At 38.8% G+C, this 27,365-nt stretch overlaps 3 protein-coding genes and 1 long non-coding RNA gene across 5 annotated transcripts; 1 reads left to right on the forward strand and 3 right to left on the reverse strand.

Annotated features, from left to right (window-relative positions):
* Positions 1–8,030: 8,030 nt before the first annotated feature.
* On the reverse strand, positions 8,031–9,674 carry LOC111332796 (histidine N-acetyltransferase-like). The gene has a single exon (XM_022938247.2). The coding sequence runs from the start codon at positions 9,657–9,659 to the stop codon at positions 8,541–8,543; it is 1,119 nt and encodes a 372-aa protein (XP_022793982.2). The 5' UTR covers positions 9,660–9,674; the 3' UTR covers positions 8,031–8,540.
* A 1,162-nt stretch (positions 9,675–10,836) lies between these two features.
* LOC148725034 (uncharacterized) lies at positions 10,837–18,378 on the forward strand. Of its 2 annotated transcripts, none has more exons than XR_015990680.1 (5): positions 10,837–12,020; positions 15,787–15,924; positions 16,217–16,293; positions 16,497–16,617; positions 17,128–18,378. It is a non-coding gene; the product is annotated as an uncharacterized LOC148725034 (long non-coding RNA). The 2 variants fall into 2 exon arrangements; XR_015990679.1 differs by lacking the exon at positions 17,128–18,378 and having other exon boundaries at positions 10,837–11,517; positions 11,950–12,020; positions 16,497–16,673.
* Positions 18,379–19,689: 1,311 nt separating this feature from the next.
* LOC111332806 (histidine N-acetyltransferase) lies at positions 19,690–23,289 on the reverse strand. The gene is given in 3 exon segments (XM_088731432.1): positions 19,690–22,353; positions 22,356–23,015; positions 23,256–23,289. Coding segments are annotated over 3 exon segments (1,152 nt in total). The 3' UTR covers positions 19,690–21,895.
* A 693-nt stretch (positions 23,290–23,982) lies between these two features.
* Positions 23,983–26,272, reverse strand: LOC111332797 (histidine N-acetyltransferase-like). The gene has a single exon (XM_022938248.2). It carries the CDS (start codon positions 26,079–26,081, stop codon positions 25,038–25,040), a length of 1,044 nt encoding a protein of 347 aa, XP_022793983.1. The 5' UTR covers positions 26,082–26,272; the 3' UTR covers positions 23,983–25,037.
* Positions 26,273–27,365: the final 1,093 nt, after the last annotated feature.

Here is a 27,365-nt window from a genome sequence, read left to right on the forward strand (position 1 = left end):
CGTCAGTAAAAATCAGAGAAATCGCGGACACAGCTCAAAATTCTATTTCGCCCATACTTTGTCCATTAGTAGGCTTTAGTCCCATACATATGACAGCAGTGTCCGTTTGTTAAAATTCTCGCTTGTCTAGGAGAAATCTACTTGAAACGGTTTACAGTATTTTCTTCAACAAAGCCTTTGAAATTGTCATAATTCGTGGCGCTGTCGAGTCAGTTCATCGTAAGTCTTGAATTAGTTTCACACTAATCCTATTCGTCTGATGTTTCTGCAATTGATTGGCAGCACAACCAACTCATAACCTTTCCTTAAAAATAAAATATGATTTTTTTTTCAACTGCACATACAGCTGCTCTGAAATAAATTCGTTGGTACTTCAAACAGACGTGCCAAAAATGCCCGCGGTACACAGTGAAATCGACCAGGAAATCTCCTGAGCCATGTTCAAGGATAGCTTCAACTTTCTACCGTTTTATTTCCCTGGGATCTTTTGTATCTGCACAACAAGACATTCCTGAAGTAAGCCAATTTTCAATATCCACAACTTTGAAGTAATTAACACTTCACATGGTTGCGGTTAAAAGTTTCCAATGTGAAGCTCCTCTAAATTGTTAAGCGAAGCAAAATCAATGGAATATGTTAAATATGCACCAGAGCAAAATGTAGAGGTACACGTAACAGAAATGCGTCGAAAAACGTTTACAAAATCTGCTCTGACTTACCTCTTGAGCTCGTCTCTACGTGTTTGGCTGGTCATGACATGTTAGTTTGTTTCGTGCTAAATTCTGCTTTCTCCTTTTTACAAGCGACCTTTGCTAAGTAAGTCAGCTTCATATTGGTGACGTTTCTTATCAGAACACTTTTCGGTGTTGCGCTGGTAGACATAAAAACACCTGATACATTGCAACACGGAGGACCGTTCAACGCGGCTCCATCACTTGTCTCATCTGTCACGCAATTGAATAACAGGCATCATCGAAGCCGTGACTGCACTCTTTTTAATTTTGGGAGAAGTACTTTTTAAAAGACCCACATATTAATTGCGTGCAAAGAATGAACCCAATTTTTTTTTTAAACATAGTGACATTCTAAAGGTGAATGTTATAGTCCCAAAGATTTGCTTTTTGCTTGACCTGCTCAGGTAAGGCTACCTATCTCTCGACAAGTAACAAGAATATCACGTAATGAGCAACACATTGCCAATTATTCATGGACGTGGACACGTAGTTAGGATTTTTGGCAGTTTGAATTTGAACAAAAAGAAATCACTATTAAGCAACTTCCTTTCCATCTAAACCCATTTATTTTCTTACTTTTACAGTGTACCATAAAAGCCCACACTTTAACGTCAATTTCACCGTGTCTTTTCCATTTTTCGAACATTCTTGGAGGCGTGGCTCCTGATCTGACATTAGTGAGGTCACGTAATATTATAAACTGGAAATAAATTATAGCTCTTCTAGGGAGAATTAATTGCTTGATACTATTAGCATTTGAATAATATTTAACTGCATGATATGCTTAAACTAATAACGTTTGAATAGCTTATATAAACCAGCCAAATTCGTTTTGATTCTATATAAAAAAGCAAATCGAATAAAAAAGAAATATTGACTGCCAAGCATTGAATTTTGCACGGATGACGATTTTCCGTGTTCTCGCCAGTGAAATACACTTCATCCGTGTTCCAACTTCCCATCTACAAGATCCGAACACGGGAGAAAGTGGACACGGCCGGGTACAAAACTCTGTCCAAACCGTTCAACCATTCCGCGTAGGGGTAATGGCCCCTTTGGGGCACAAAATTGTATAAAACAAACAGAAATGTGAATAAATAGACTCTTCTCATCAAGCGTCATGGCTTGCACTGGTTTCCAGCACTTTCCAGTACCTAAAGTTTGAACACTGTCTGAATAAGTTTCAATACTGCTGTCCTTTTATCAGTTGATATTAACCTAGATTATGGTGTAAACGATATTCACTCGTTCGTGGTCGTTTACTGACAGTAAATTACCATGCAATACGGTAACCTAAAAACACCCTTAGTGTAAGATAGATTAGATTCTTACGGAGACTTTTTCATCAACAAAATTAAAGCTACTCTTCATCAGTAAAATTAGGAAGAGATATTATGGAAGTAATATTTAGCAGATCGCCTTACTTCTTTTTTGGCACGCGCGCAAATAATTTTTTCAGAACCTTGCTTATTTGTTCCTTTGGAATTTCATAAAAGATTGCTTTAATAACCATTGCCATGACAAGAACATGGTCATCATTTGTTCTACAGTGTCTGGGAATTTTTGTAAAACTATTGACGCTTGAACAGGCAAAGCGTGGTACTACGAAAACATCAGAGAGTACTCCTCGCTAAAATAAGCTCAATTTCCGTGTCACATCCAATAATCTTCAACTGTTTTTTTATGGCATGTAATATTCCTGTTGCAAGATACGAGGGGTGAGTCCCTGACAAGATTGATTTTCCCATCTTGGATCAGGTCCACATTCTCCCGACCATCAATGAAAACGCACGAGCCATGCTTGAGAAAGGTTTATTGTTTTAATGACGCAATCTTAGAGCACAATTTTCTGAAAAGTTCTCAGAGAAAATTGAAATTGACAGCTCCGAAATTCACACTTCACAGTGTCACGCAAGCAGACGAAAAGAACTGTTACTGGAGTAGGATACGTACGATTACGTTCAGATAAACCTTGCAGACATAACTAAAAGGAATAAAACTTGGACATATCCTGCTTTTTAAAATATTAATCAGGTTTAAATCAGCGAACTTCTTCATGCCAGTGATACTGATCTTTGGACAAGCGTAAGTATGTAAGCGAGTAAGTTTATTTATTCACGTTAAACACAAAAGAGCTTACGGCAAAGCTAGTAAGAACGTGCACGTGCTAAATACCAAAAAATATGTTATAACATGTAATGAAATGAATGAAAATCGTAATCTTTACAATTTATGATTTATGACCCATCCCGGCTTCCAACCCGAAAATGCGCAGTAAGAAATCCCCAACTACTTTAACTACTTTGATGTATAATTCATCATTAATTAACCGTCCCTTCGAACCCGATTTATATATAAAATATGTAATACTGAAGAAATCCCCAACTACTATAACTAATATAATGTTCAATTAAATATCGAATGTCCGTCAGGGCTTCTCTACAGTACCCTGTAAGAGATGGATCTTGAAAGGTGCTGAATAAAAGGCTTCCTTTTGCACTTTGACAGGCACTCGTTAACTGATGGATCACGTGGGACTGACAAAGCTTTGAGTCCTTAGCGTAGATGGTCGATGTCCACACCTGTCCATGAGCAAGTTGTACAAATCTTCCCAAACTGATGATGTCAAGGTTCCCGCGAGATCGTTTGACGAATCGACGAAATATCGATCCTGCCCTTGAACGATGGATTCGAAGTTGGCTGGGATGGCTTTAAACTGTTGCCAATCAGTGACAAGCATGTTATCAGGGAATAGCGAGTTGTTACTGGCATTTTTCAAAATGTGTTTTTTGAACTCTTCTTTTGGGCAAGCGGATGTGGTTTACGGAATTTTGATGATACAGACAAAAAAGTGGGAGGTAGATGAAAATTTCATGTCAGCACGAGTTATGAAATCAGTTACCCCAAAATTTTATCACTGATTTTGCAAGTCCAGTGATGGCTTTCACTGCCCATATAGGAATAATGAAGTGGTTGGTCATCGGAGATACTAAACCTTAAAATACCCTTATTTTGGGACTTTCTCCAAACCAGAAAAAGTCGTCTTTACTTAAGGGAATGGTAAGGGAAGAAATGAAATTAAAAAGTTCGAACAAGTTAATTTTCTTGAAGTGTGATAGGTATCATGAAAACACAACCCATTTGATTAAATTTGCAGATGGATTTTCGGTTTGTCACAGCAGCAATGCAAAGTTAGTTAGTTAATTATGCAAAAAATGCAGGAAATGGGGGTTTTCCCAGGGGGACCCTATATCACCCGGGGAATTAAATATTTTGACCTGTTATTATCACACATTTTTTAACTCATGAACATGACAGGACGGAAAAACCGTACACTGTAAGTACCTCCCGTTGTCCCATATAAAGCCTTAGAAAGCTTTGTAGAGGACAGCGGGAGGCACTTACAGCGCACGTGTTTTCCGTCCTGTCATACTTAGCATTTGCGCCAAGTTTGAGCCAAATCGGTAGTTTGAGGTTTATCGCCTCCTGCTCGGTATTCTCGTGGACACGCTCTTAATTATTATTTGTCGTATTTCATAGATTAATATAGCTAGTAAATGTTGTTTGTCCTGGTGCTGAGTGTAATACCCGAGTGCTTCTGGGATACATAGCATACTTGCTTTTTCATTCACGCTTAATTTAGAGAAATGTTGTCTTTCCTTTCTGGTTCACCCAGGCTGAAGTCCTGGCATTCAGCATAATGCTCGAGTGCTTCCGGGATATAGAGCATTTTTAGTTTTTCATTCGATCACGGTCAATATATGGAAGTGTTGTCTTTCCTTTCTGGTTCACTCAGACTCTGAAGTCGGGGCATTCAGCATAATGCCTGAGCGCTTCAGGGATACATAGCATACTTAGTTGTTTTTATTCAAGGGTTAATCTAGGGAAGTGTTGTCTACCCTTTCTGGTTCACTCAGGCTGAAGCCCTGGCATTCAGAGTATTGCTACAGTGATATATTATTAACATGAAGAAATTCTTGTGACTCAAACTTTTTTGCTGGGACTTGTTGAGCTCTTCACTTATCTACCGCAGAGCGACAGGAATAAATAGTTGTTTGAGACAAAAATTTGAAAAGCAGCTTCATTTACTGCCAGAAGTCACCCTGCAAACCGCGACGGGAAAACACAAAATGCTGCTGCTAAAAAAAAAAAAAAAACATAAAACATAAAACAAAGCAAAACAACAGCTGATACATTTCTTTGCGTAGCTAGATCGTGAACTTTCAGTTGCAACGTTTTCTGTAGGACGTAAACACACGACGACGACTGATTTTCTGACAAACTGGGCAATATGAGATGATATGAAGTGTAAAACAATACGAAACAACGCACACAGCCTCAAGTAATAGATACATCGTATTTCCTCGAATAAGCGCCCACCCCCTCGGCCATCCAAACTTTTAGCTCTGAATAAGCGCGACACAGGAACCCTTTCTTTTCTTGCTTTCATAACATTTTAAACTTTGACTACCTTACATTAATATGTTAGGAGAGATTCTTGCTTGAAGAGTTATATTACGCCGGTGCATTTCCTTGTCTTTTTATGTGCCTGGCTTCGTAAGCGGTACAAGATGCAGCGAATTCTGTGAGCTGATTGGCTGTTAGCGGTGGCCAGCATCTCAGCCAGGCAGGCTCTCTCTCGGCTCTCACCCACCGCTTGGCTCGGGTTTGAGTCCTCACGCTTGGCCAATAACGCATTACTGGATCTATTACCGCGCTCCATGTTAGTTTCCAAAACGACCCTGGCGCACAATGCTTGACTTATTTACAGTTGGTTTTTGGAAAAAGTTAACGTCCCACCCCTCTCGAGGAATCTTTAAGAAAATAGAAATTCCAGGGACTTTCCAAGGATTTATTGAATTCATTGGCGGACTTCCTCTGAAATTCACGTTTTTGCAAGACGGTGCGAACCCTGTTGACGTTAAAGGGAGCTTAAGCTTGTTCGTACTGTGTTTATAAACGAAAGTTGGTCTTCGTCTGTTTAAACTCATTTCTCCTACCTCCTCTTTCGCATTTTTTCAACTATACATTGCACGTCTAATAATTTTTCACTTCGTAAGCTTTGTCAGCTTGTTCAAAATCTGCTATCTTCACTTGAAAACAATACTTGAACTACTACTCTCGGTCTCTTTTTATTCACGATTTTGATCATCCTTACTGAGGAGGTAGCGCAAAAAGATTTTCAACAGCAGTGCCTGGCGGAATCACATCGTTTCTATAATTTCTGAAACCTCTCGCAGCCATCTCGAGGATTCCGGCACCAATATAGATCATTTGAAGGCCAGCGACAAAGGATCCTATGAGTACTGTGTAAATATAGTTAAAAAAACTGGAACAGTGTGTAAACTGTAAATGCAACGTGAAATATCAGTGAGAAAGAGCCGCCATGTATTGTGGACTCTGCGTTAAACAGCAAAAGAGAATATGGGTTGTATTCCGCCGAGTTCATTCCCAATAACTGGCATCATGATGCTCAAAAATTACAGCACCGAGCGTCAGCCGTCAAAGATTCCAAACACAACAAGTGTAGCAGTAACGGAAAGAAATGGTCGGTTCAGGAATTTATTTTGTCTCCGATCCGAAAACAAAAATCGGGTAAAATTGATTAGAAAACAAAATACTCAGGCCACCTGTTAAATGTCATAGTAAATAAGCGTCGCAGCCTGTGTTAGTATTAATGGAATCGACTAAATACATAGGCACTGACTAAAAAATGTTTCTTCTACGTGACTGTATCATTTGCCGAAACTCGCTCCGGGCGAGCACTTTGTCTCATCAGTATTTTTAAGCTCCGACCATGTACACTTTTTTTTCGAATACCTTTCCTTTATATACCTTTTCACGCCATAGGATGATGACATGATTGCGTAAAAGTTGACGCCTCTATCAGATTAGAAGCGAAATACGATCAAAGATTTTACCCATGCAAGCTACTGAGTATCCAGCACAGAATGCGGAGTAAAAGTGCGGATTCTCGGTTGGATACCCAAGTTCTTTTCTGTTGCTAAGAGCTACAGAGTAACTTAGTTCTGTTGCTTATATAATGGATAGAGAAAAAAACAATCATCAGTTCTTATTCACGTAGGCGAATTAGGCTACGTTCCAATGTCTCATGGCAGAAGTTTATGTCGTCCCAAATCACGTCTTTCCGGGTGACATCGTCCCTAAATTCTGTGACCTCTTCTTCTAGCGTAGTCACGTCACCCTTTAGTAGGCTTCCTGAAGGTGCAAGTAGTATAGCCTTCATGTTGCAACCAACAACCAAGAGTAATGAGGTAACGCTGACAAAAGTTGTTCTCATCGTTAAGAATTTGTTCAATAAGTGACAACTTGTAGCTTGTACACTTGAAACGATCCCAAAGAACACAAAGAGAGGCAGCCGTGTCAAAATTACTCGGAAAAGGGTAACTGTCGGCTGCACTCGAAACAACTTATGAGGCAAGGGCTATATTGTATATGTGCTGGTGGATAGATTTGAGACAAGTAGTTACTAACGCAAGAGCTGTAAAGATGCTGAATAGAATCTAAACATAAAGTCAACGAAGTCTCATATCGGCAGCGTAGTTTTGTTTTCACCGTAATCAACACAATCCAAATAATTGAAGCTTGATGTTAAGAGCGTAAAGTAACTTAAAAGTAGAAGCATTCTTTTATATAAAATCAGAAATTAAATCAAATATTTATCCATGATGCATCTAGGTGTAAAAGATTGATCATGGTATGATGTATCTAGCTTTCTATGGAGAGCGATGTGACTTCATTATTGTAAATCGCTTTGCGCAAGCCAAGGGTTACTCACGCAGCTAGTTCAATATCCGGCCGCATATTATTTTATGTCAGTCGATGCATAACAGCCTTACTTTATGAAAGTGCCCTGAGACGAAAATTGACCATTTTATTTTGTGCTTATTTGTCAAAATAATGTTGAATTTGGTCAAGTTAAAACCCTCTCCGCAAATAAAACCTCAAAACAAACTTTCGATGACCATTTTTTACCGCTAAAAGCTGTCCAAAAATCGTCTGCTATTCCTGAAGACATGTCCAGCCGAGCGCGCAATCGCACGGCAAAAAACGTCATCATGACGTCAAAGGCTCAACAAACTTATGCTTTGGCCATAATTTCTTTTCTAATTATTCACAATAAAGAGATTCGTCACGTCCTTGAGCGATGTATTGTTTTAGTCCAGGATACCTCAAATTACCACAGTCAACATTCGGGGTTTTAGCGAAAAATGTAAAAAAAAGAACGTGGACGAATTCAAATTATGCATTCCACTGGAATTTGGTGGAAGAAAATTGAAATCAAATGTATCCTTTAATGTGTGTTTGTTCCCTTTTTGGGTAGAATACAATGACATCGTCCTAAACGGCTATCAAACTTGAACTCAGCCGCTACCTGTCATTTCAAGACCCAACATCATATCCTAAATTAATGACTTTGGATTTCCCCAAAAAGATAAAGCTCTCGAGGAGACTTGAGTGTGAACAAAATCAAGTACAGACTTCCTTGAAATCAAGAGTATAAATAAGTGGTGACATAATAAGAATATTACAAAAAGGATAACCTAAAGCTAATTATAAACGAATTTATGACATATAAGACATTTAACCAAAGTTACCTAAGGAAACATGTAATACACATATGGGATATATGGAATCTGAAATATGGGAGACTTGCAGTAAATCAGAGCTTTTTGAGAATGAAAACGGCCATCTTTAACACGTTTCTTTCAAAGGATATATATACACGAGAAGTATTCTTCTACTTCCATACGGAAAAAAAGCTTTTCTAGTCCCTGTTGCACACTATTTTATGATTGTTTTTGGTTCCAATTTACCCTCAAAAATAAACATCTTTTGTGTAGGCTCTTCATCGTTTATCCTTGTAACACCTGGAATGTCGCTAAGGGCTTCTTTACAATACTTGGTGAGGGAAGGATCTTGATAGGTGCTGAATAAAAAGCTTCCTTGTGCAGTCTGACAGGCACTCGTCAACTGATGGATCACCTGAGACCGACAAAGTCTCGAGTCCCTCGCGTAGATCGTTGAGGACCACACCATCCCGCGAACCAATTGCACAAATCTTCCCAGGCTGAAAGACAATGGATTCAATTGGTCCTGACAACCATTTGACGAGTCGACAAAATATTGATCTCGGTCCTCTGCGATGTGCTCGATGTTGGATGGCATGGCTTCAAACGGTTGCCAGTCAATAACCAGAATGTTATTAGGAAGTAGCGAGAGAGTACCAGTGTTTTTCAGAACGTTTTTCTGAAACTCTTCCTTTGGGCAGGGTCGAAGGCTCGAGCAGTTTTCTAACTTGTGTTCAAAGTTGGAAAAGTTGACTTGCTCAGGGTCAACTTTGTAAGTTAAAAAATCGTAGTTATGCAGTTCTTTATCGCTGAGCTTGTGCTTTTGGATTGTATTCTGTACTCCTTGGTAAGCCCCAGACCAGACTGTGTACCTTGTACGAACCACCTTTGGGAATTTCTGACGGGTTAGCTCAAATCCAAGAGACATAATCAACGCGATAACACCATTATTTCTATGATTAGGATCGACTCTTCCACCTTCGATAACTAATGACTCTTCACCGTCAACGACGCTCATTCCCATGAAACCCACCACTTTCGATCCTTTCTCAGCAACGATATTGAATCTGTTGGGCTCCGTGAGCCATTTGTGGAACCTGTAGGGGACATAGTCGAAAGTGTCTCCCATCTTCTTAGACAGCTTTAAAATCTCGTCAAAATCACTAGCATTTGCGAGTCGAACAGCCACTTTCTCCTCTTTCAGATGGGGGAGGAAATAATTTCTTTTCCCGACGAAACGATGGTTTCGAAAAGATATGGTTGTTGAGAAACCAGAGTGGTGGAAGAATCTCAAAGCCATTGCCATATTTTGAAACTTTGCGAAAACGCACATTAATCAATGTAAATTACTGCACATTATTTGGTGTAGTCTTATTCGTTCTAGCGTTAAATATGCCCACAAGGTTAATTGTTTTCAATCAGAATCTTAACGTTCAAAAGTGGACTACAACACGCAAGCAAAAAAAGCTGTTTCCATTCTGTTTGAATTACTCAAGTTTCTTATTAATTTACTTCTTGGTGAAAAAGGCTACTAAAGTAGTGTAAAGATTTTGTCTTATTCGCTTGCTCATTCGGCTTGTCGGCTTGTGATTAATTAAATGGGAGATCTCGGAATATTTAAGTTCACCGATTTGGGTGAGCAGGAGTAACTTTAGAATATCCGCTCACCTCGTTTACACGTTTGAAGAACGAGGCATAACACAATAGACGCTATTCTGATTTAATGACGTGTAACTTAGAGTATCATCATTTATTATATTAGGGTTACAAAGTAGCAAACTGTCAATCGTGTAACAGCGAAAACAGCAACGCCATCCTATATGAGCATGGAAAGAGCAACGGTCTACTAATAATAGAGCCAGAAATGATTATTCTTCAAACGTCTTTGATTTCCTTATCAATACTTTAGCCTCTTAAAAACCGCTTTTCGTTCCAGTGAACAATCAGCTGACAATCATTTCTTAAGGAGAAATTGTTCAGCGATCAGCATATAAGTAAGACATATAACATCACAAAGATTTTAAAATATGTGTTATAGTTTCAGAAATGCCTTTAATTATCGTTATCAACATTAAGGGTTGTACCATATAAATCTAAAGAAACGTGACCGGGATCAAAACTTGTGTTGTGATCTATTTAGTTAGTTAGGTATGATTTATTCACTTGCTTTCATTTAGCATTTATTTAAGATTTGTATTCAAAGTCCGAGGTTGTTTTCGTTTTTTAGGAATCTTTTAGCCATAGCTATCGCTGATTGTTACGGTTTTGCCTAATCTCTTTTTGCCTAATCTCGGTTTTTGCCTAAAACGTGTTAGTTTGTCTATTGACTTTGTCTTTAGCTTTGGCCGTTGGAGATTGATTGTGTGATCATTAAGTAGTTTCTGTTTATTTGTGACATTCCTACGAAATTGGTTTAATTGTTGTTCTGACCGCTCTTGACTAATGCCAGGGGAAAAAAAATTCAAATTGGTTTTCTCAACATACCATTAATGATCTTTGCCCTCCTTATTTTGAGGCAATGTAGTCACAACGTTATATAAGTAGAATTACTGAATTAACTTCTCTATAATACTAATGTCGTACTTGTAGTAACCAGTAACATTCCTAAGAAGACCGCATGGAAACAAGGCATTACTACTTCATCGATTGCGATGCCTCCAACCTCTCAGGTCAACTTCAAGGATATACATTTTTTGGATAGATTCGCCATTACTCATACTTTTAACGCCCGGAAAGTCCTTCAGAGCTTCTTTGCAATACTCGGTAAGAGAGGGATCTTGATAGGAGCTAAACAGGAAGCTCCTTTGTGCACTTGCACAGGCACTCATCAACTGATGGATCACATGGGACTGACAAAGCTTTGAGTCCTTAGCATAGATTGTTGAAGTCCATAACGTTCCAGAAATAACCTTCACGAATCTTCCAAGACTAAGAGACGACGGTGTCAAGTTTCCATGACAACCGCTTGACAAATCGATTAAATATCGATCCTGATACAATATGATGTGTTCGATATTGGATGGGATGGCTTCAAAAGGAAACCAGTCAACAACAAGAATATTATTAGAAAATAGCGCAGTGGTAACAGCCTTGTCAAGGATACGTTTTTGGAATGCATCCTTTGTGCACGGCACAAGTTTCGGGCAGTTTTGCATTTTGCATCCAAAATTGACATGCTCTGGCTCAACTTTGTAAGTTAGAAAATCGTAACATTGCACTTCTTTACCTTCCAGCTGAAATTTCAGGGCTGCATTTTTTATTCCTTTGTAACTTCCAGACCACAACGAGTACCTTAAGCGCACCACTGTCGGAAATTCTTCCCGGGTTTGCTCAATCCCAAAACTGATAAGAGAAATGTAAATGCCTTGATTTCTATGATCAGGATCAACTCTTGCGGCTTCAAGAACCATCGACTCCTTCCCGTCAACGACGCTGCAACCCATAAAACCCACCACTTTCGCTCCTTTCTCGGCAACTATAGTGATTCTGTTGGGTGCCGCAAGCCACTTATAGAACCTGTAGGGAACATAGTCGAAACTGTCTTCCACCCTCTTCGACAGCTTTACTATGTCATCAAAATCATCAGCATTTGCGAGTCTAACAGCCACTTTCCCCTCTTTCAGATAGGAAAGGAAGCAGTTGTTTTTCCGAACAAAACGATGATTTCGAAATGATATGGCTGTTGACAAGCCAGGTCGGTAAAACAGTCTTGACGCCATATTTAACTTTATGAAAGCATTCACTTTACATATTATTCTATGCAAATTATTGCACATCGATAGTTGATTCAGTGTTAGTCATTCTAGCGTAAATAATAAGTAATTACACCCACCAGCTTTTTTTTTTTTTTTAGACAAAAATCAGTAGGAATATTAAAGACATGCACACAAACTAGCTGTTACCATCTTTTCTGAAAAATTTACTTTTCCTCGCGGGAAAACGCTCCTATTACTATTATCGTTTTAGATTTCCACATCAATACTTAAGCCTCTTCGTAAAATATCTTTAACTTTTTGTGTTGGTAAGCAGTGCTCTCGCAATCTTTTCCTAAAACACTATCGGTTTAATCAGCATATCAGTAAGATGCTTCACATCACAAAGATTTTGAAATGTGTGTTACAGTTTGAAGAATGCCTTAAATTATCGCCATCAATATTGAGGGTTTTATCAGGTAAATCTAAGAGGTGATCGAGATCAAAACAGGTATTGTATAGAGTTAAGCTAGTAGGTTAAGAATTCGTCATTTGTTTGCCGTTATCGAAGTTATTTGGGTTTCAGATCTCAGTTTTGTCTAATTCGCGTTAGTGGACTGCTTTATAGTTGGTCTAGTGACTTTGCCCCCGCTAATTAAAGATTGATTATTTAATCATTAAGTACGTTGCGGTTCATTTGTTACATTCTTGTAAAAGTGTTTGGATTGTTTCTCCATCACGAGCCTCAGGTGAACGGAAGTTAAAATATTCGAACAAGCTGGTTGCTATGGAGTGACGTCATAAACCGGCTAAGTTTCCATCGTCACCTTGACAGCCTCTTCGCTGACAGTGATCTCGCTAGTTTAGAAAATATCGAATGCCGGAATTTGGAACCGGAACCGTAATACTAGGAATACCCGGAGTTCCCGGAATGACCGAAAAATAACAAATTAATAAAAGTAAATAAATAAATAAATAAATAAATAACAACATTGATGATTAAAAATTAATGATAAATTCACAACTTAATTAAATAATTTAATACGAAAATTTTCTCTGAGGATCCCGAAAAAAGACACTTACCGGCACTGTTCATGGAGATGCATGTATTATTAGAATTAGAAAATGTCTGCGTCAGGCCAGTAGCCCATACAGCCTAAGCGACGAAATATTTCTACTCTCCCTTCCCCCTGGATGTGATGCTAGTCCATCACATGGTTACTCACCGTTTTAAATTCGCCTCCACCCATTTACACACCTATAAGAAATCTAGCCAGGGCGCCATAACCATTAGGCCTGCACGCTTTTCCAACCGGAACCATTGCAGAAGATTACACAAATGCAATATTTCCAATTAGTTTAAAAATCTCCGAACTATTACAAATTAATTCTCTATCTTAAATAATTATTAACCACACATTGGGAGCTATCAAAGCAGCTACAATTAAGACCAGCCATCTACAGTTGAAATTGAGACTGATCGTCAGTTACTAGACACCTTTTCGCGTCCATCATAAATACCTTGAATATACCTTTAAATATATATCTTGTACCGATGGATTCTTCTAAACAAGGTTTATATTCAAAGGCATGTATTCGAGGTATTTGTAATAGACGCGAAAAGGTATCGAGTAACTGACGATCTCTCAATTTTAAATGTAGACGGCTGGTCTTAATGACTTTGATAGCTCCCAATGTGTGGTTAATAATTATTTAAGGTAGAGTATCAATTTGTAATAGTTCGGCGCTTTTTCAATTGAACTATTAAACTAATTGGAAATATTGCATTTTTTAATCTTCTGCAATGATTCCGGCTGGAAAAGCGTGGCGGCCTAAAGGTCATGGCGCCTTAGACATCCTACAGGTGTGTAAATGGGTGGAGGCGAATTTAAAACGGGGAGAAACCAAGTGATGGATTAGCATCCCATCCAGGGGGAAGGAAGAGTAGAAATATTTTGTCGCTTAGGCTGTGTGGGCTTCTGGCCTGACGCAGACCTTTTTTTACTTCTAATACGTCCAGCTCCATGAACAGCACCGGTAAGTGTTTCTTTTTTTTGTTTTTTTGGGATCCTTAGAGAAAAATTTCGTATTAAATTATTTAATTAAGTTGTGAATTTAACATCAATTTTTAATCATCAATATTCGTATTTATCTATTAATTTACTTTTATTTTATTTTTTTTTTTAATTTATTATTTTTCGGTCATTCCGGGAATTCCGGGTATTCCGGGTATTCTGGATTTTCCAGGTATTCGGGGTATTCTGAGTATTCCGGTTACGGTTCTCAATCCGGCATTCCTAATTTTCCAAACTACCCAATACTCTGCTCCTACTGGGTTCAATGAAGCCTTTCGGCCTATTGACATTTCGAGATTGGATTTTACATTAATATGCGTAGGCAAAAGCGGGAATGTTTAGTTTCCCGCGGTCGAGTGCAGTTATGGATTCCTTCGAACTTCAGTCAAGGGAATGGTTTATCTTAAATTTTAAGAAATGTGGCACAAGGGTCAGCAAGTTTCTCTGAAGTAGCCTGTTGGTGGCACATTTTCCAACCGTGTTTTGTACAGTCCAGCCTAGAAAAATGTCGGAAGCTTGGATGCCCGATATGTTCAGAACCACAAAGTGTTCATCGCCTTTCTATTTGGAGTTGTTTCTGCCATCTTCCGGCAGAAATTCAAAGAAGGAGAAGTGATGAGATATCTTTGGTTGATCGATAAAATAAATTCGCCTAAAATCAAAACGAAGACCACCAAGACTCGACCAAGTGATGACTTTCGCGAGGAGCTGAAAGCTGTTCGTGATGCCTCCGCAGCTATTCGAATTGAAAACGATCGACTAAAGGCCGACCTCAATCAAGCATGGAGTCAGCTAGAATCCCTATTTGAATAAATTTAAAAAATCAGCTAAGTAAGACCAACATCAGAGTTGACATTGAGGAGAAGGTCGCCGCGACATCGATCAAATGTAATCGCAGGTCAGGTCCACAGTGCTGAGGTGGGGCGAATGCTCAGCGTCACATCGCTGAGAAAATAAGAATTAACAGCAACAGCCTACTGCAAGCGTTGGAAACAATACTGGGGGACAGTAACCCTCAGTTTTTGCAATCTCTCAGAGTACCAGACTGGACCCTACTGTTTTTCAAACTGCAGTCGAGAATCCTGGACCAAGAAAAGCTTGGCAAACGTTCACTTAGCATTTCCAAGCTAAGACGAGCCGGCGTATTAGTCATAACGTTTATATTTTTATTAAGATTGGAAAAAGCGTATTTGCTGTCTTATGTTTTGTTGTGAATGTTGGTTTTGTGGTGTATCAGAACTCATTATTCTGCCTGGCAGGAAAATCACATCATTTTTATGGCTACATTAGGGGAAATTTCCGGTTTGTTACCTTGATAGGGTCTTGACAGTATAATTATAATTTATTCCATTTCTCTTTTTCTACGATAAAAGATTTAAATCGCCAGAGGGATGCTATTGAGAAAACTGGAGTAGTGGTTGATGGAAGATACTTTAAAGTTAAATTTCCGGGTTATTTATGTGTGCCAATCTCGACTCTATATTTATTTAATCTTATTATTTTTTATTTTTGCAATGTTTTTATGTTACATGTCTACCCATGTTCTAGTAATTATTGAATCCATTTTATGCTTGGCAGTGTTAGAAAATATCTGGGAAAGTGGTGTTCAATTGAAAGTATACCATTTGACTGAGATCTGTATTGTAGCTATTTAAACTTCAACTTGATATTATCTTGTCTTTTTTCACGACAGTTACTCTTGATTACAAAGTACTGATAATGCTGCTCAAGCAAAAAGGTGGTGATGCCAACAAATATATCAATGAACTTTGCAAGCAAGGATTGGACACAGAGTGCTGTGTATTCTGCAAAGTTATTATTAATAACTTAGGTAGGTTATACCTGCAATGCTAAATGACATCCATCATAGCAGAATTCTACAAAAACACAACACATAATATTATTCAGGCTACTGGTATTTGTTAAGCAATTTATTTGTAATCAATTAGTGAGAGTTTTCTTAGCTTTCTTGACTTTATGGAAAGGCAGAATTCTGTCCATGATAATGAACATATTTTATCTGTGGTGAACAGTGATTATATATATCTACAAATAGTGGTGAACATTATATGACTTTAGCTCAGTTGATTCATTATTGAGTGATACATGCAATTTATTTGTAGGAATGTGCCTGTCCTGGTGTTCCTTGTGGAGAAGCCCGTGCTGAGTGTTTCCTAAAGAGCAAAGCAAATATTGGGGGGTAGGTACAACTCTGCATTTCTGTATTGACATGCAAAAAAACGTCCAGCTTGTAGTATGGTATTTTGCTTTCTATTGGAATGCATGTCTTTAAATCTCACTTGGGATATTTAGTTTGACGGACAGTTACCAGCAAAAATATGGTAGATTTGAATTATAAAGGTGGAAACTAAATTCACTGTTTTTTTTTCCTGTCTGTTTCAGATGGAAGGGGTTAAGAGATGACTTGCCCTTTCTCCTTGAAGAGGAGCCTTGTGATGTTAATTTATGCACTCTGCATGCAATGTCTAACATTTTAATTTTTAAATTCTGTCCACTCATTGTAGTAAGGCACAGTCAACATTGTTTTATTTAAAAAAAATCTATATTCTTGAAGTCTAATCCTGTAACAATATTCTTTTCTTCAGTGTTGCCTGGTCACTTCTGAGATATATATTTATTTGTCATATTTCTTAGATTTATATGGCATTCAGCGTAATGCCTGAGAGCTCTGGGATACATAGCAAACTTAGTTTGTCATTCACGGTTAGAGGGAAATGATGTCTTTCCTTTCTGGTTCACCCAGGCTGAAGTCATGGCATTCAGCATAATGCCTGAGCACTTCTGGGATATATAACATACTTAGCTTTTCATTCATCGTCAGTATAGGAAAGTGTCGTCTATCCTTTCTGGTTCACTTCTGGGATGTATAACATACTTAGTTTTTCATTCATGGTCGATATAGGAAAGTGTTGTCTATCCTTTCTGGTTCACCCAGGCTGAAGTCTTGCTATTCACAGTAATGCCTCAGTGCTTCTGGGATACATAACATACTTATTTTCTTTGACATTCACAGGTTAATCCAGGGAAGTGTTGTCTATCGGCCTTACTGGTTCACCCAGGCTGAAGTCCTGGCATTCAGTGTAATGCCTGAGCGCTTCTGGGATATTTAACATACTTAGTTTTTCATTCGTGGTTAAGATAGGGAAGTATTGTCTATCTTTTCTGGCTTACCCAGGCTGAAGTTATGGCATTCAGAGTAATGCCTTAAGTTTTCTGGGATATATAATGTAAAGAAATTCTTGTGACCCAAACTTTTCTGCTATTTGAGCTCTTTACCAATCCACAGCAGAGCGACAGGAATAAATGATCTTTTGGGACAAAAATTTAAAAAACAACTTCATTTACTGTTCAAATTCGCCCTGCAAACCTCGACGGGAAGAGAACATCAAAACATAAAAAGCTGCCAAAAAAAATCAATAAATAACACAAGGAAGAACAACTGCTGGTACATTTCTTTGCGAAGGTAGATCGTAAAATTTTTGATGCGACGTTTTTGTAGGACATCAACAGACGACGACGACTGATTTCCTGACAAACTGGGCAATATGAGATAATATAAAGTATGAAACAACACGAAATATTGCGTACAGCCTCAGTAATTGATATACCGTATTTCCTTCAATAGGCGCCCACCCCTTGACCATCCAAACTTGTAGCTCTGAATAAGCGCGACACAGGAACCCTTTCTTTTTCAGCTTTCATAACATTTTAAACTTTTACTACCTTAGATGAATATACTAGGAGAGATCTTGCTTTAAGAGTTATATTACGCCGGTGTATTACCTTGCCTTTTTATATGGCTGGCTTCGCAAGCGGTGCAAGATGGAGCGAATTCCGTGAGCTGATTGGCGAATAGCCCTTGGTTTTTTTCCCGTTTTCTGCGGTGGCCAGCATCGGAGTCATTTTGTCCTTGTGTGACCCACAGGCAAGCTCTCTCTTGGCTACCAACGCTTAGCTCAGGTTTGAGTCCTCCTGCTTGGTCAATGACGCATTACTGGATCTACTACCGCGCCCCATGTTAATTTCAAAACCACCCTGGCGCACAACGCTTGACTTATTTACAGTTGGTTTTCCGGAAAAAGTTAACGTCCCACCCCTCTCAAGAAAGCTTTAAGAAAATAAAAATTCAAGGACTTTCCAAGGATTTGTTGAATTCATTGGCGGACTTCCCCTGAAATTCACGGACTTGTATGACAGTAATAATCTTGTTAAAGTTCAAGGGAGTGTAAACTTGTTCGTAACGCGTCATTAAACGAAAGTTGGTCTTTGTCTGTTTAAACTAATTTGTACTTCCTCCTCTTTCGCATTTTTCACTTCGTAAGCTTTGTCAGCTTGTTCAACATCTCCTATCTTGATTTGAAAACAATTGTTACTAACCCAGGTCTCTGTTTATTCACGATTTTAATCACCTTTGCTGAGGAGGTAACGCAAAAAGATTTTCAACACCAGTGCCTTAATCACATCATACTCATAATGTCTGTAATCTCTCGCAACTATCTAGAGGATTCCGGCACCAATATAGATCATCTAAAGACCAGTGACAAAGAATCTTATGAGTACTGTATGAATATAGTTTAAAAATCTGGAACAGTGTGAAAACTATAAATGCGAGAAAATATTAGTGAGAAAGGGCCGCCATGTATTGTGGAATCTGCGTTAAACAGCAAAAGAAGTTATAGGTTGTAATACGCCGAGTTCATTCCCAACAACTGGTATCCGAATGCTCAAAAATCATAGCACCGAGCGTCAGCTGTCAAAAATGCCAAACACAAAGGGAAAAAATCGTCGGTTCAGGAATTTATTTTGTCTCCGATCCGAATACAAAAATCTGGTAAATAAGCGTCGCAGCCTGTGTTAGTATTAATAAAGTCAACCAAATACGCTAGCATTAACTAAGAAATGTTTCTTCAACGTTACTCTATCATTAGCCGCAACACGCTCCGGGCGAGCGCTTTGTTTCAGCACTAAGCTGAGACTAAAACACTCAGCTTTGTTTCAGCGCCGACCATGTACACTTTTTTCGGATACGGCTTCTTTAATTACCTTTTCACGCCCTAGGATGATGACATGATTGCGTAAGAGTTGACGTCTCTATCAAATTAGAAGTGAAATACGATCAAATATTTTACCCCAGCAAGCCACTAGGTATCCAGCACAGAATACGGACGGATTCTCTGCTGGATATCTAGATTTTTTTTGGTTGCTAACGGCGTGAGGCTCGTTGAACCACATATGTTTAACATTCCAAGGTGAGTTGTCCAGCGTCTCCGATTATGCCTAGCTGCCAATAATGAATACATAAGTGTATATTGTAGAGAAGCCATGGAGAAGAGATGAAGTGCATCAGAGTTAAAATTAAAGTTATTCAGAGTTAATAAGACTCAGTCAGAGTCGATCAGTTAATAAGAGTCAGAGTGGTTAATGAGAAGAGTGAGTTGGATTTTCTGTATGTACAATTGCATCAGAGAATAAAGATTAAAGAAAATTTAGAATGGAAAGGGCAAGAGTCTTTGGTGTCTTTCGCTTAGCGTGCTGCACTCTGCAACTAGCCGCTTCTAACGAAACACGCGTCGACCTACTCGGTGGAGCCCCAACCGTTCACTTTTGATATTCTTCATCTGGTTGTCAAGCTTCTAGTGCGACAAGCTCACAATGCTTTTCCAACTTTACGAGGACACGCTTTAGGCACAACAGAAAGATGAACTTTCTTTTCGATGGTCGCCTTTGAGTTTTAAACCCAAATTATTGATAAGTAATTATATAGTGCCGATTTCAGTGTAGTAGTTTATATATGATCATAACTAGTTTTTATGATGCTGAAATGATTCCTTTTGCTTTTTCTTTCGTTATTGGGCTTTGACTCTAAGTTAAAAACCTTTCATGATAGCATTAAATGTGTTGTAGCAAGCAAACAAATGACGGTTTTTCTCCTTTTCAGCGCACGAACACAGACGTGCGGTTGTCACTTCTGTCTGTGAGTTGTCGTTACAAAACAGCTCCTGTGACGTAATACTTTTTGTTTGGCACGTTAACGGTCAGATTACGACAACCCAAAACAATCAATGGTCAACCTCCTCAAGTGCGACCTCGAGTGTTTAGGTCATGTTTGACTTTGCGGAAGTAGCCATTAAATAATACAAATTACAGCACGTACCGGTATGTTGTTTCAGTCAGTAACAATGGGCAAATTCTTGCTTCAAGATCAAAATTTCTGAGAACAAAATTAGGATTACGCAATGTGTGCCAAAAATAGGCTATCATGGAAAAACTGTGCTTAAGTAGCAAGGATTTTTTATCTACGTTTTCATATCCTTGCCTGCCCACTTCGTGTTTCGGTTTACTATAAAAAATTTAACCGATGAGTTTATGAATTCATTTGTTTGAATTATATAAATGATATATCTAATAGCTCTAATCGATTTAAATTATACTTATTCGCAGATGATACTAATCTCTTATAAGCTGATAAAAATCTTAAGTTACTCGAAACGATAGTTAATGATGAACTCTGTAACGTCTACGATTGGTTAATCCGTCGCTAACAAGTTATCACTGAATATAAAAAAATCTAACTTTGTTACTTTTCGGCCAAGACAGAAAAAAACTGAATCACCAAATAAATTTGAGAATCTTTGACCATCATACTAATCGGAGTTATATTTCTCTAGAACGCCCAAGGAATTCATTAAATACTTAGGAGTGCCTATTGATGAAACTCTTTCATGGGGTCACCGTATTGCTCATATATTGCATCTAAAATAAGTAAATCAATCGGCGTTATCTCTAGATTAAGACACTTTGTACCCCTTAGTACTCTAAACCACATTTACAGGTCACTTATCCAACCCTATTTGTTGTATGGTATAGTCGCGTGGGGTCAAGCTGCAAAAATTCATAGAGATAAAATTCTAATCCTTCAAAAACGAGCCCTTCGTTTAATGTACTTTAGTGATAAAGAGATCTCATGCGATCGCGTTTTTTGTTTCTTCTCGTTTTCTTCCTTTGGATATGTTTTACTTTAAATCAGTTGCCATCATGATGCATGACATATCCATTTATTTGTCACCTTCTCACATATCTAACTTATTCACTTATCAAGCTAATATTCTTCCCGATAAGACAAGATCATCTTTAAGAGGCGACTATTTTGTTGAAAGTTCAAGATTAGATATCCAAAAAACGGCATTTTCAAGAAATGGTGTTAGAATCTGGAATAGCTTGTCTTGTGAAGTGCGCCAGCTATCAAAATACAATTTTAAGAGTAAAATTCACGATTTCCTCCTCCAGAGATTCGAAAAATATGACGATTATATTGATTTGTCTCCTTTAATAGCACAACTATAAGACCCCAGCTTGTTCTGTTCTCTTGCCCTATCTTGAATGTATCAATGTAGTTGTAATTTGTCTAGAATTTTGAATCTCTTGCAATGTAAATCTTTTTATTTTATAATCTACGTATTAAACACTGCCCGCCTCGACTAGCCTTTGCTAACTGCGGCCTTTGCAAGCTGGGGTCTTAGAGTTGTGCTATTAAAGGAGACAAATGTCTTACATGTCATAATATCATAAATTCGTCTACAATAAATGTAAATGTAAATATCTTACATGTCATAGATTCATGTCATAACCTAACTTGCCTGAGGAAACATCATAATCTTTAAAAAAAGTAGTAACTGGTATATGGCAGACATGCAGCAAATCAGAGGTTTTTTGAGAATGAATCTTTCAATCGTTTCTTTCAAAGGATATATATTTTTTCTAGCCTCTGTTGCTGCAAATTGTTACTTGATTGTGTTGGCTTCCAATTTACCCTCAAAGATAAACATCGTTTGTGTAGGCTCCTCATCGTTTATCCTTGTAACACCTGGAATGTAGTGAAGGACTTCTTTACAATACTTGGTGAGGGAAGGATCTTGATAGGTGCTGAAATAAAAGCTTCCTTGTGCAGTCTGACAGGCACTCTTTGACTGATGGATCACGTGAGACCGACAAAGCTTCGAGTCCTTAGCGTAGATCGTCGAGGACCTCACCATCCCGCATACCAGGAGCACACATCTTCCCAGACTGAAAGACAATGGATTCAATTGGCCCTGACAACCACTTGGCGAGTCGACAAAATATTGATCTCGGTCTTGTGAGATGTGCTCGATGTTGGATAGGATGGCTTCAAACGGTTGCCAGTCAATAACCAGAATGTTACTAGGAAGTAGCGAGCGAGTAGCAGAGTCTTTCACAACGTTTTCTGAAACTCTTCCTTTGGGCAGGGTCGAAGGTTCGAGCAGTTTTCTAACTTGTGTTCAAAGTTGACTTGCTCTGGGTCAACTTTGTAAGTTAAAAAATCGTAGTAATGCAGTTCTTTATCAATGACCTTGTGCTTTTTTATTGCATTCTTCACTCCTTGTTAAGACCCAGACCATACCGTGTACCTTGTACGAGCTACCTTTGGGAATTTCTCACGAGCTAACATAAATCCAAGAGACCGAAGTAACATGATAATACTTCGATTTCTATGATTAGGAACAACTCTTCCACCTTCGATAACTACTGACTCTTCACAGTCAACGACACTCATTCCCATGAAACCCACCACTTTCGATCCTTTCTCAGCAACGATATTGATTCTGTTGGGCTCCGTAAGCCAGTTGTGGAACCTGTAGGGAACATAGTCGAAAGTGTCTTCCATTTTCTTAGACAGCTTTAAAATCTCGTCAAAATCACTAGCATTTGCGAGTCGAACAGCCACTTTCTCCTCTTTTAAAGGGGGAGGAAATAGTTTCTTTTCCCGACGAAACGATGGCTTCGAAAGATATGGTTGATATCCAGTTAGCCCAATGGATAGTGCGCTGGACTGTTGAGCGGGAGGTCGAGGGTTCGATCCCCGGCCGGACCAACACTCAAGGTCTTAAAATAATTGAGAAGAATTTGCTACCTTTCTGTAACATCAAGAAATGGTTAGATATCTTCTCGGATAGAGACGAATAAATGGAGGTCCCGTCTCCTGCAGGGTTGGGGATAGGAGATGTTAATTTCCCACGCACGAGATTACTGCGTGATAGATGTCCTCCCCTGGGGTGGGATGGGTGCGTTTACCGGGCCCGCAGCCGGTCGGCGAAGCTAATAAACTAAACTAAACTAAGAAACCAGAGCGGTAGAACAATCTCAAAGCCATTGCCATATTTTGAAACTTTGCGAAAACTCACATTAATCAATGCAATTACTGCACATTATTTTGGTCTAAAGATTTTGTCTTATTCGCTTGCTCATTCAGCTTGTCGGCTCGTGATTAATTAACGGGTTGCAAGTTATGCAATAGATTACATTGGCTGAGGTGCACGTGAAGTGATCGGTGATGGATCGTTTGGGTCCCGATATTTTATCAGTGTCGTGAATGAAAGGACACGTTTTGTATCGTGCACGAGCGCATTTAAAAGTGCCGGGTTGGTCATTAGTCTGAAAAGAACTTCTGACCAAAAAATTGCCTATGTTGTTGAAAGAAATGAGCGGAGGCTGCGAAAAGATAGTGCTTGCCTCTGGATCATTTTGAAGTAATTCAAATTTTTTAAGAATGATGGATTTAACTGAGTGGTTGTGAGGGTCAAACGTAAGAGTGAATGGAATGCGGTCGGAATCTTCCTTTTGTGACGTTGGTAGTACTGAATGTCGATCAATAAGTTGGGCGCGGTGATAACCCGCTTGAACGACAGAAACAGGGTAACCACGTTTATCGAAAAACTGGCAGTCGATGTAATCTATTGCATAACTTGCACTTATTGCAAAAAGATATACATCGGCGTAACAGGCAGAAGACAGGTGACCGATTCCGAGAACACCTTCGCGACGTGGAAAGGAATGACAGGGACACATCGAAACCAGTCGCCAGACATTTTAATTTACCTAATCATTCTAAGCAACATATGGCAATCTGCGGTCTTTCCTTACACTTAGGTAGCACGGAAAGCCGTAAAACTCTTGAAAAAAAGCTCATCTTTCCAACCGGCAGTCTAAATCCCATAGGTATCAACGAACGCAGTTTCATTCCACTAATTTATTCGTGTTTTTCTAGTTGCCATGTTCCCGCCAATAACGTAGCTCCATTTTCTGCTTTTAAAAGCACACACAACTCACAATTCCTCTATTCGCTTTGATGAAGGGCTAACGCTCGAAACGTCAGCTTTTGTAATGGTTACAGTGGCCAACTTACCATTTCAACTTTGTTGATATATCCAAATTATTTCGTTACCCCCACCGACGCAGCCCCAAACAGTTTATTCTGACCGGGTAAACCAGAATCATACAATGATCTTCATCCAGGCTCTGCCGTTATTATTCAGTGGCTGAGAGTAAAAAGGCTAAAGAATTATTGGAAAATAGATCAAGGACAACCTTATGCTACTTTTAGTTAATGATAGATTTGAAAATCTAATCTACCAAATTTGATTAAGGAAACGGCTTGATAATAAGTCTGAACTACGTCATTGTGGAACGAGAATTACTCCGATTAAAAATTGAAATAGTCTAAAATCCATTTTCAAAACTACGTGCGAGGTATCAATGAACATCCTCAAAGACAAAAATCACGGCAGAAAAATGGTAAAAATCATGCGTATGAACAGGTAAGTAAATAATCAATCAGTGAATAAATAGATTAATAGATAAGGAATAACCCAAACCTTACTATACACGAATTTATGACAAATAACAACATTTCACCAAACCTGTTCAAGGAAACATATCAAACTTTGTTCAAGGAAACATATCGATTAAAAAAGTGGTAACAGGGATATTAGAGTTAAGCCTGCAGAAAATCAGAGGTCTATTAGTTTGGAAAGGGTATTTATACACAAGAAGTAACTCCTAACCTCCATACTAAAAAAGTCTAGCTACTGCTATGATCGATCCATCGATTCTGTCATGTTAATCTTCCTATTCGCCCTCAAAGATAAACATCTTTTGTGTAGGCTCGTTTCCTTCCATCCTCGTAACCCCTGGAATGTCCGTCAGGGCTTCTTTACAGTACCTTGTAAGAGATGGATCTTGAAAGGTGCTAAATAGAAAGCTTCCTTTTGCACTTTGACAGGCACTCGTTAACTGATGGATCACGTGGGACTGACAAAGCTTTGAGTCCTTCGCGTAGATGGTCGATGTCCATACCTGTCCACGAACAAGCTGTACAAATCTTCCCAAACTGAAAGATGTCAAGGCACCCGCAAGATCGTTTGAAGAATCGACAAAATATCGATCCTGGTCTTGTACAATGGATTCAAAGTTGGTTGGGATGGCTTTAAACGGTTGCCAATCAATGGCAAGCATGTTATCAGGAAATAGCGAGCTGGTACTAGCGTTTTCCAAAATATGTTTTTTAAACTCTTCTTTTGGGCAAGGTTTAAGTTTCGTGCAGTTTTCTAATTTGTATTTAAAACTGACATGCTCTGGCTCAACTTTGTAGCTTAAAAAATCATAATGATACAGCTCTTCGTCGTAGATATTACGCTTTTGGTTTGTTTTCTTCACTGCTTGATAGGCACCAGACCATACCGTGTACCGGGTACGAAAGACTTTTGGAAACTTTTCACGGATTAGCGAAGGTCCAAGAGATCTTAGTAAACCGAGAATACCTTGATGCCTATGATCAGGGTCAATTCTTCCAGCCTCCAGCAATACTGACTCTTCTCCGTCGAGGATGCTGCATTCTTCGAAGCCAACTACATCTGTCCCTATTTCGGCAACCAAAGGGATTCTGTTGGATTCCTGAAGCCATTTGTGCAATCGGTAGGGAACGTAGTCGAATGTGTCTTTAAGTTTCCTCGAAAGTTTAAGTACCTCGTCAAAGTGACTTGCTTTTGCAAATCGTACAACCACTTGCCCTCCTTTCAGAGAGGAAAGTAGACGATAGTTTGTCCTAAAAATACAATCTTTTCGACAAAACAGGGTCGAACAACTAAGACGGTGAAACAGTCTTGATCCCATGCTTGAATTCGTGAAAACTGTGCTTCACTGATAAAATGTGCTAATCGATTCTTCGATAACAATGTTACTGATCGTAAGAAACTGAGTTCTCCTTTTTATGTCAGATAATTGCAAACGCAGAGTTTTACTTCTTACGTCAAAACTCATGACAGAGAACATCAGTTCCTGTTCCGAGCGGTTAAGTTGTGAATATCTCTGAGGAAGCATTTTATGACCCCTCGATTCTTGTCTTTCCGAGTGACGTCGCCTTAAACACAAGGATCTCTCCCCCAGGGATATAGTAGTCACGTCTACCCATGATAGATTGACTGAAGGTACAAGTTCGATAGCTTGTACGTGACAACAAGTGGAAAAGAATAATGAGGTAACGATGACAAAAGTTCTTTTCATCGTTAAAAGCGTTTTTCTTGCGAGAGTGATAATTCGTGATTTGTGCACTACGAATGATCTAGAAAAACAAAGAGACTTGGCTTGAGAAGCTGGCCGTGGATAAACTCACGGTAAAACGCAGCTTTCGGCCGCCCTCGGAAAGGCTCATGTGCCAAGTGCTTTGTCGTATCTTTAAGCGGCTGGATGGAGCTGAGACATGACATGATTAACCACGTAAGAACTTCAAAGATTCTGGATTGAATCCAAACATAAAGTCGACGAAGTGAATATTAACACGTAATTCAAATAGTAAAATTTGATGTTCGAAATTAAAGGTTAGATAGGCGACGCGACTTTGCTACTTTTGTCGACAACGCGAAACGTGTTTGACTCTTCCGGTTACACATCATGTTTGTAGTATAAACATTTCTTTATGTACGATCAAAATTAAAACAGAGCTGATGTGATTGTTTTATCAGAATGGATTTCATCCTTGAGACATCTGGCTATAAACATTAATCATATGTGATTGTTTTATCAGAATGGATTTCATCCTTGAGACATCTGGCTATAAACATTAATCATGCATAATGCTATATATCTAATTTTCCGTTAAGGGCGATGTGACTTCACTCACTTTATTGTAGAACGTCGTGACGCGGAAACTGTCGATCTCTTACTTCCAGTTTTAGCACCAGCGAAGAGCAAGTCACGCAGCCAGCTCAGTATCCGGCCGCACATTGTTCTACATGTCAGTTGGTGCATGACGGGGTGACTTTCAATGATTGAGAATGGTTACAAGAAATTGTGGCATGATATGGGAGTCCATATACTTTTTACATATCTGTCGATAAACGTTTCGCACAATACAATATTATCAACAGAATAAGAGTTAAATTTAATTTGGCTGATTTG

Source organism: Stylophora pistillata, chromosome 8 (genome assembly GCF_964205215.1).
Source record: "Stylophora pistillata chromosome 8, jaStyPist1.2, whole genome shotgun sequence".
Taxonomy (NCBI): Eukaryota; Metazoa; Cnidaria; class Anthozoa; order Scleractinia; family Pocilloporidae; genus Stylophora; species Stylophora pistillata.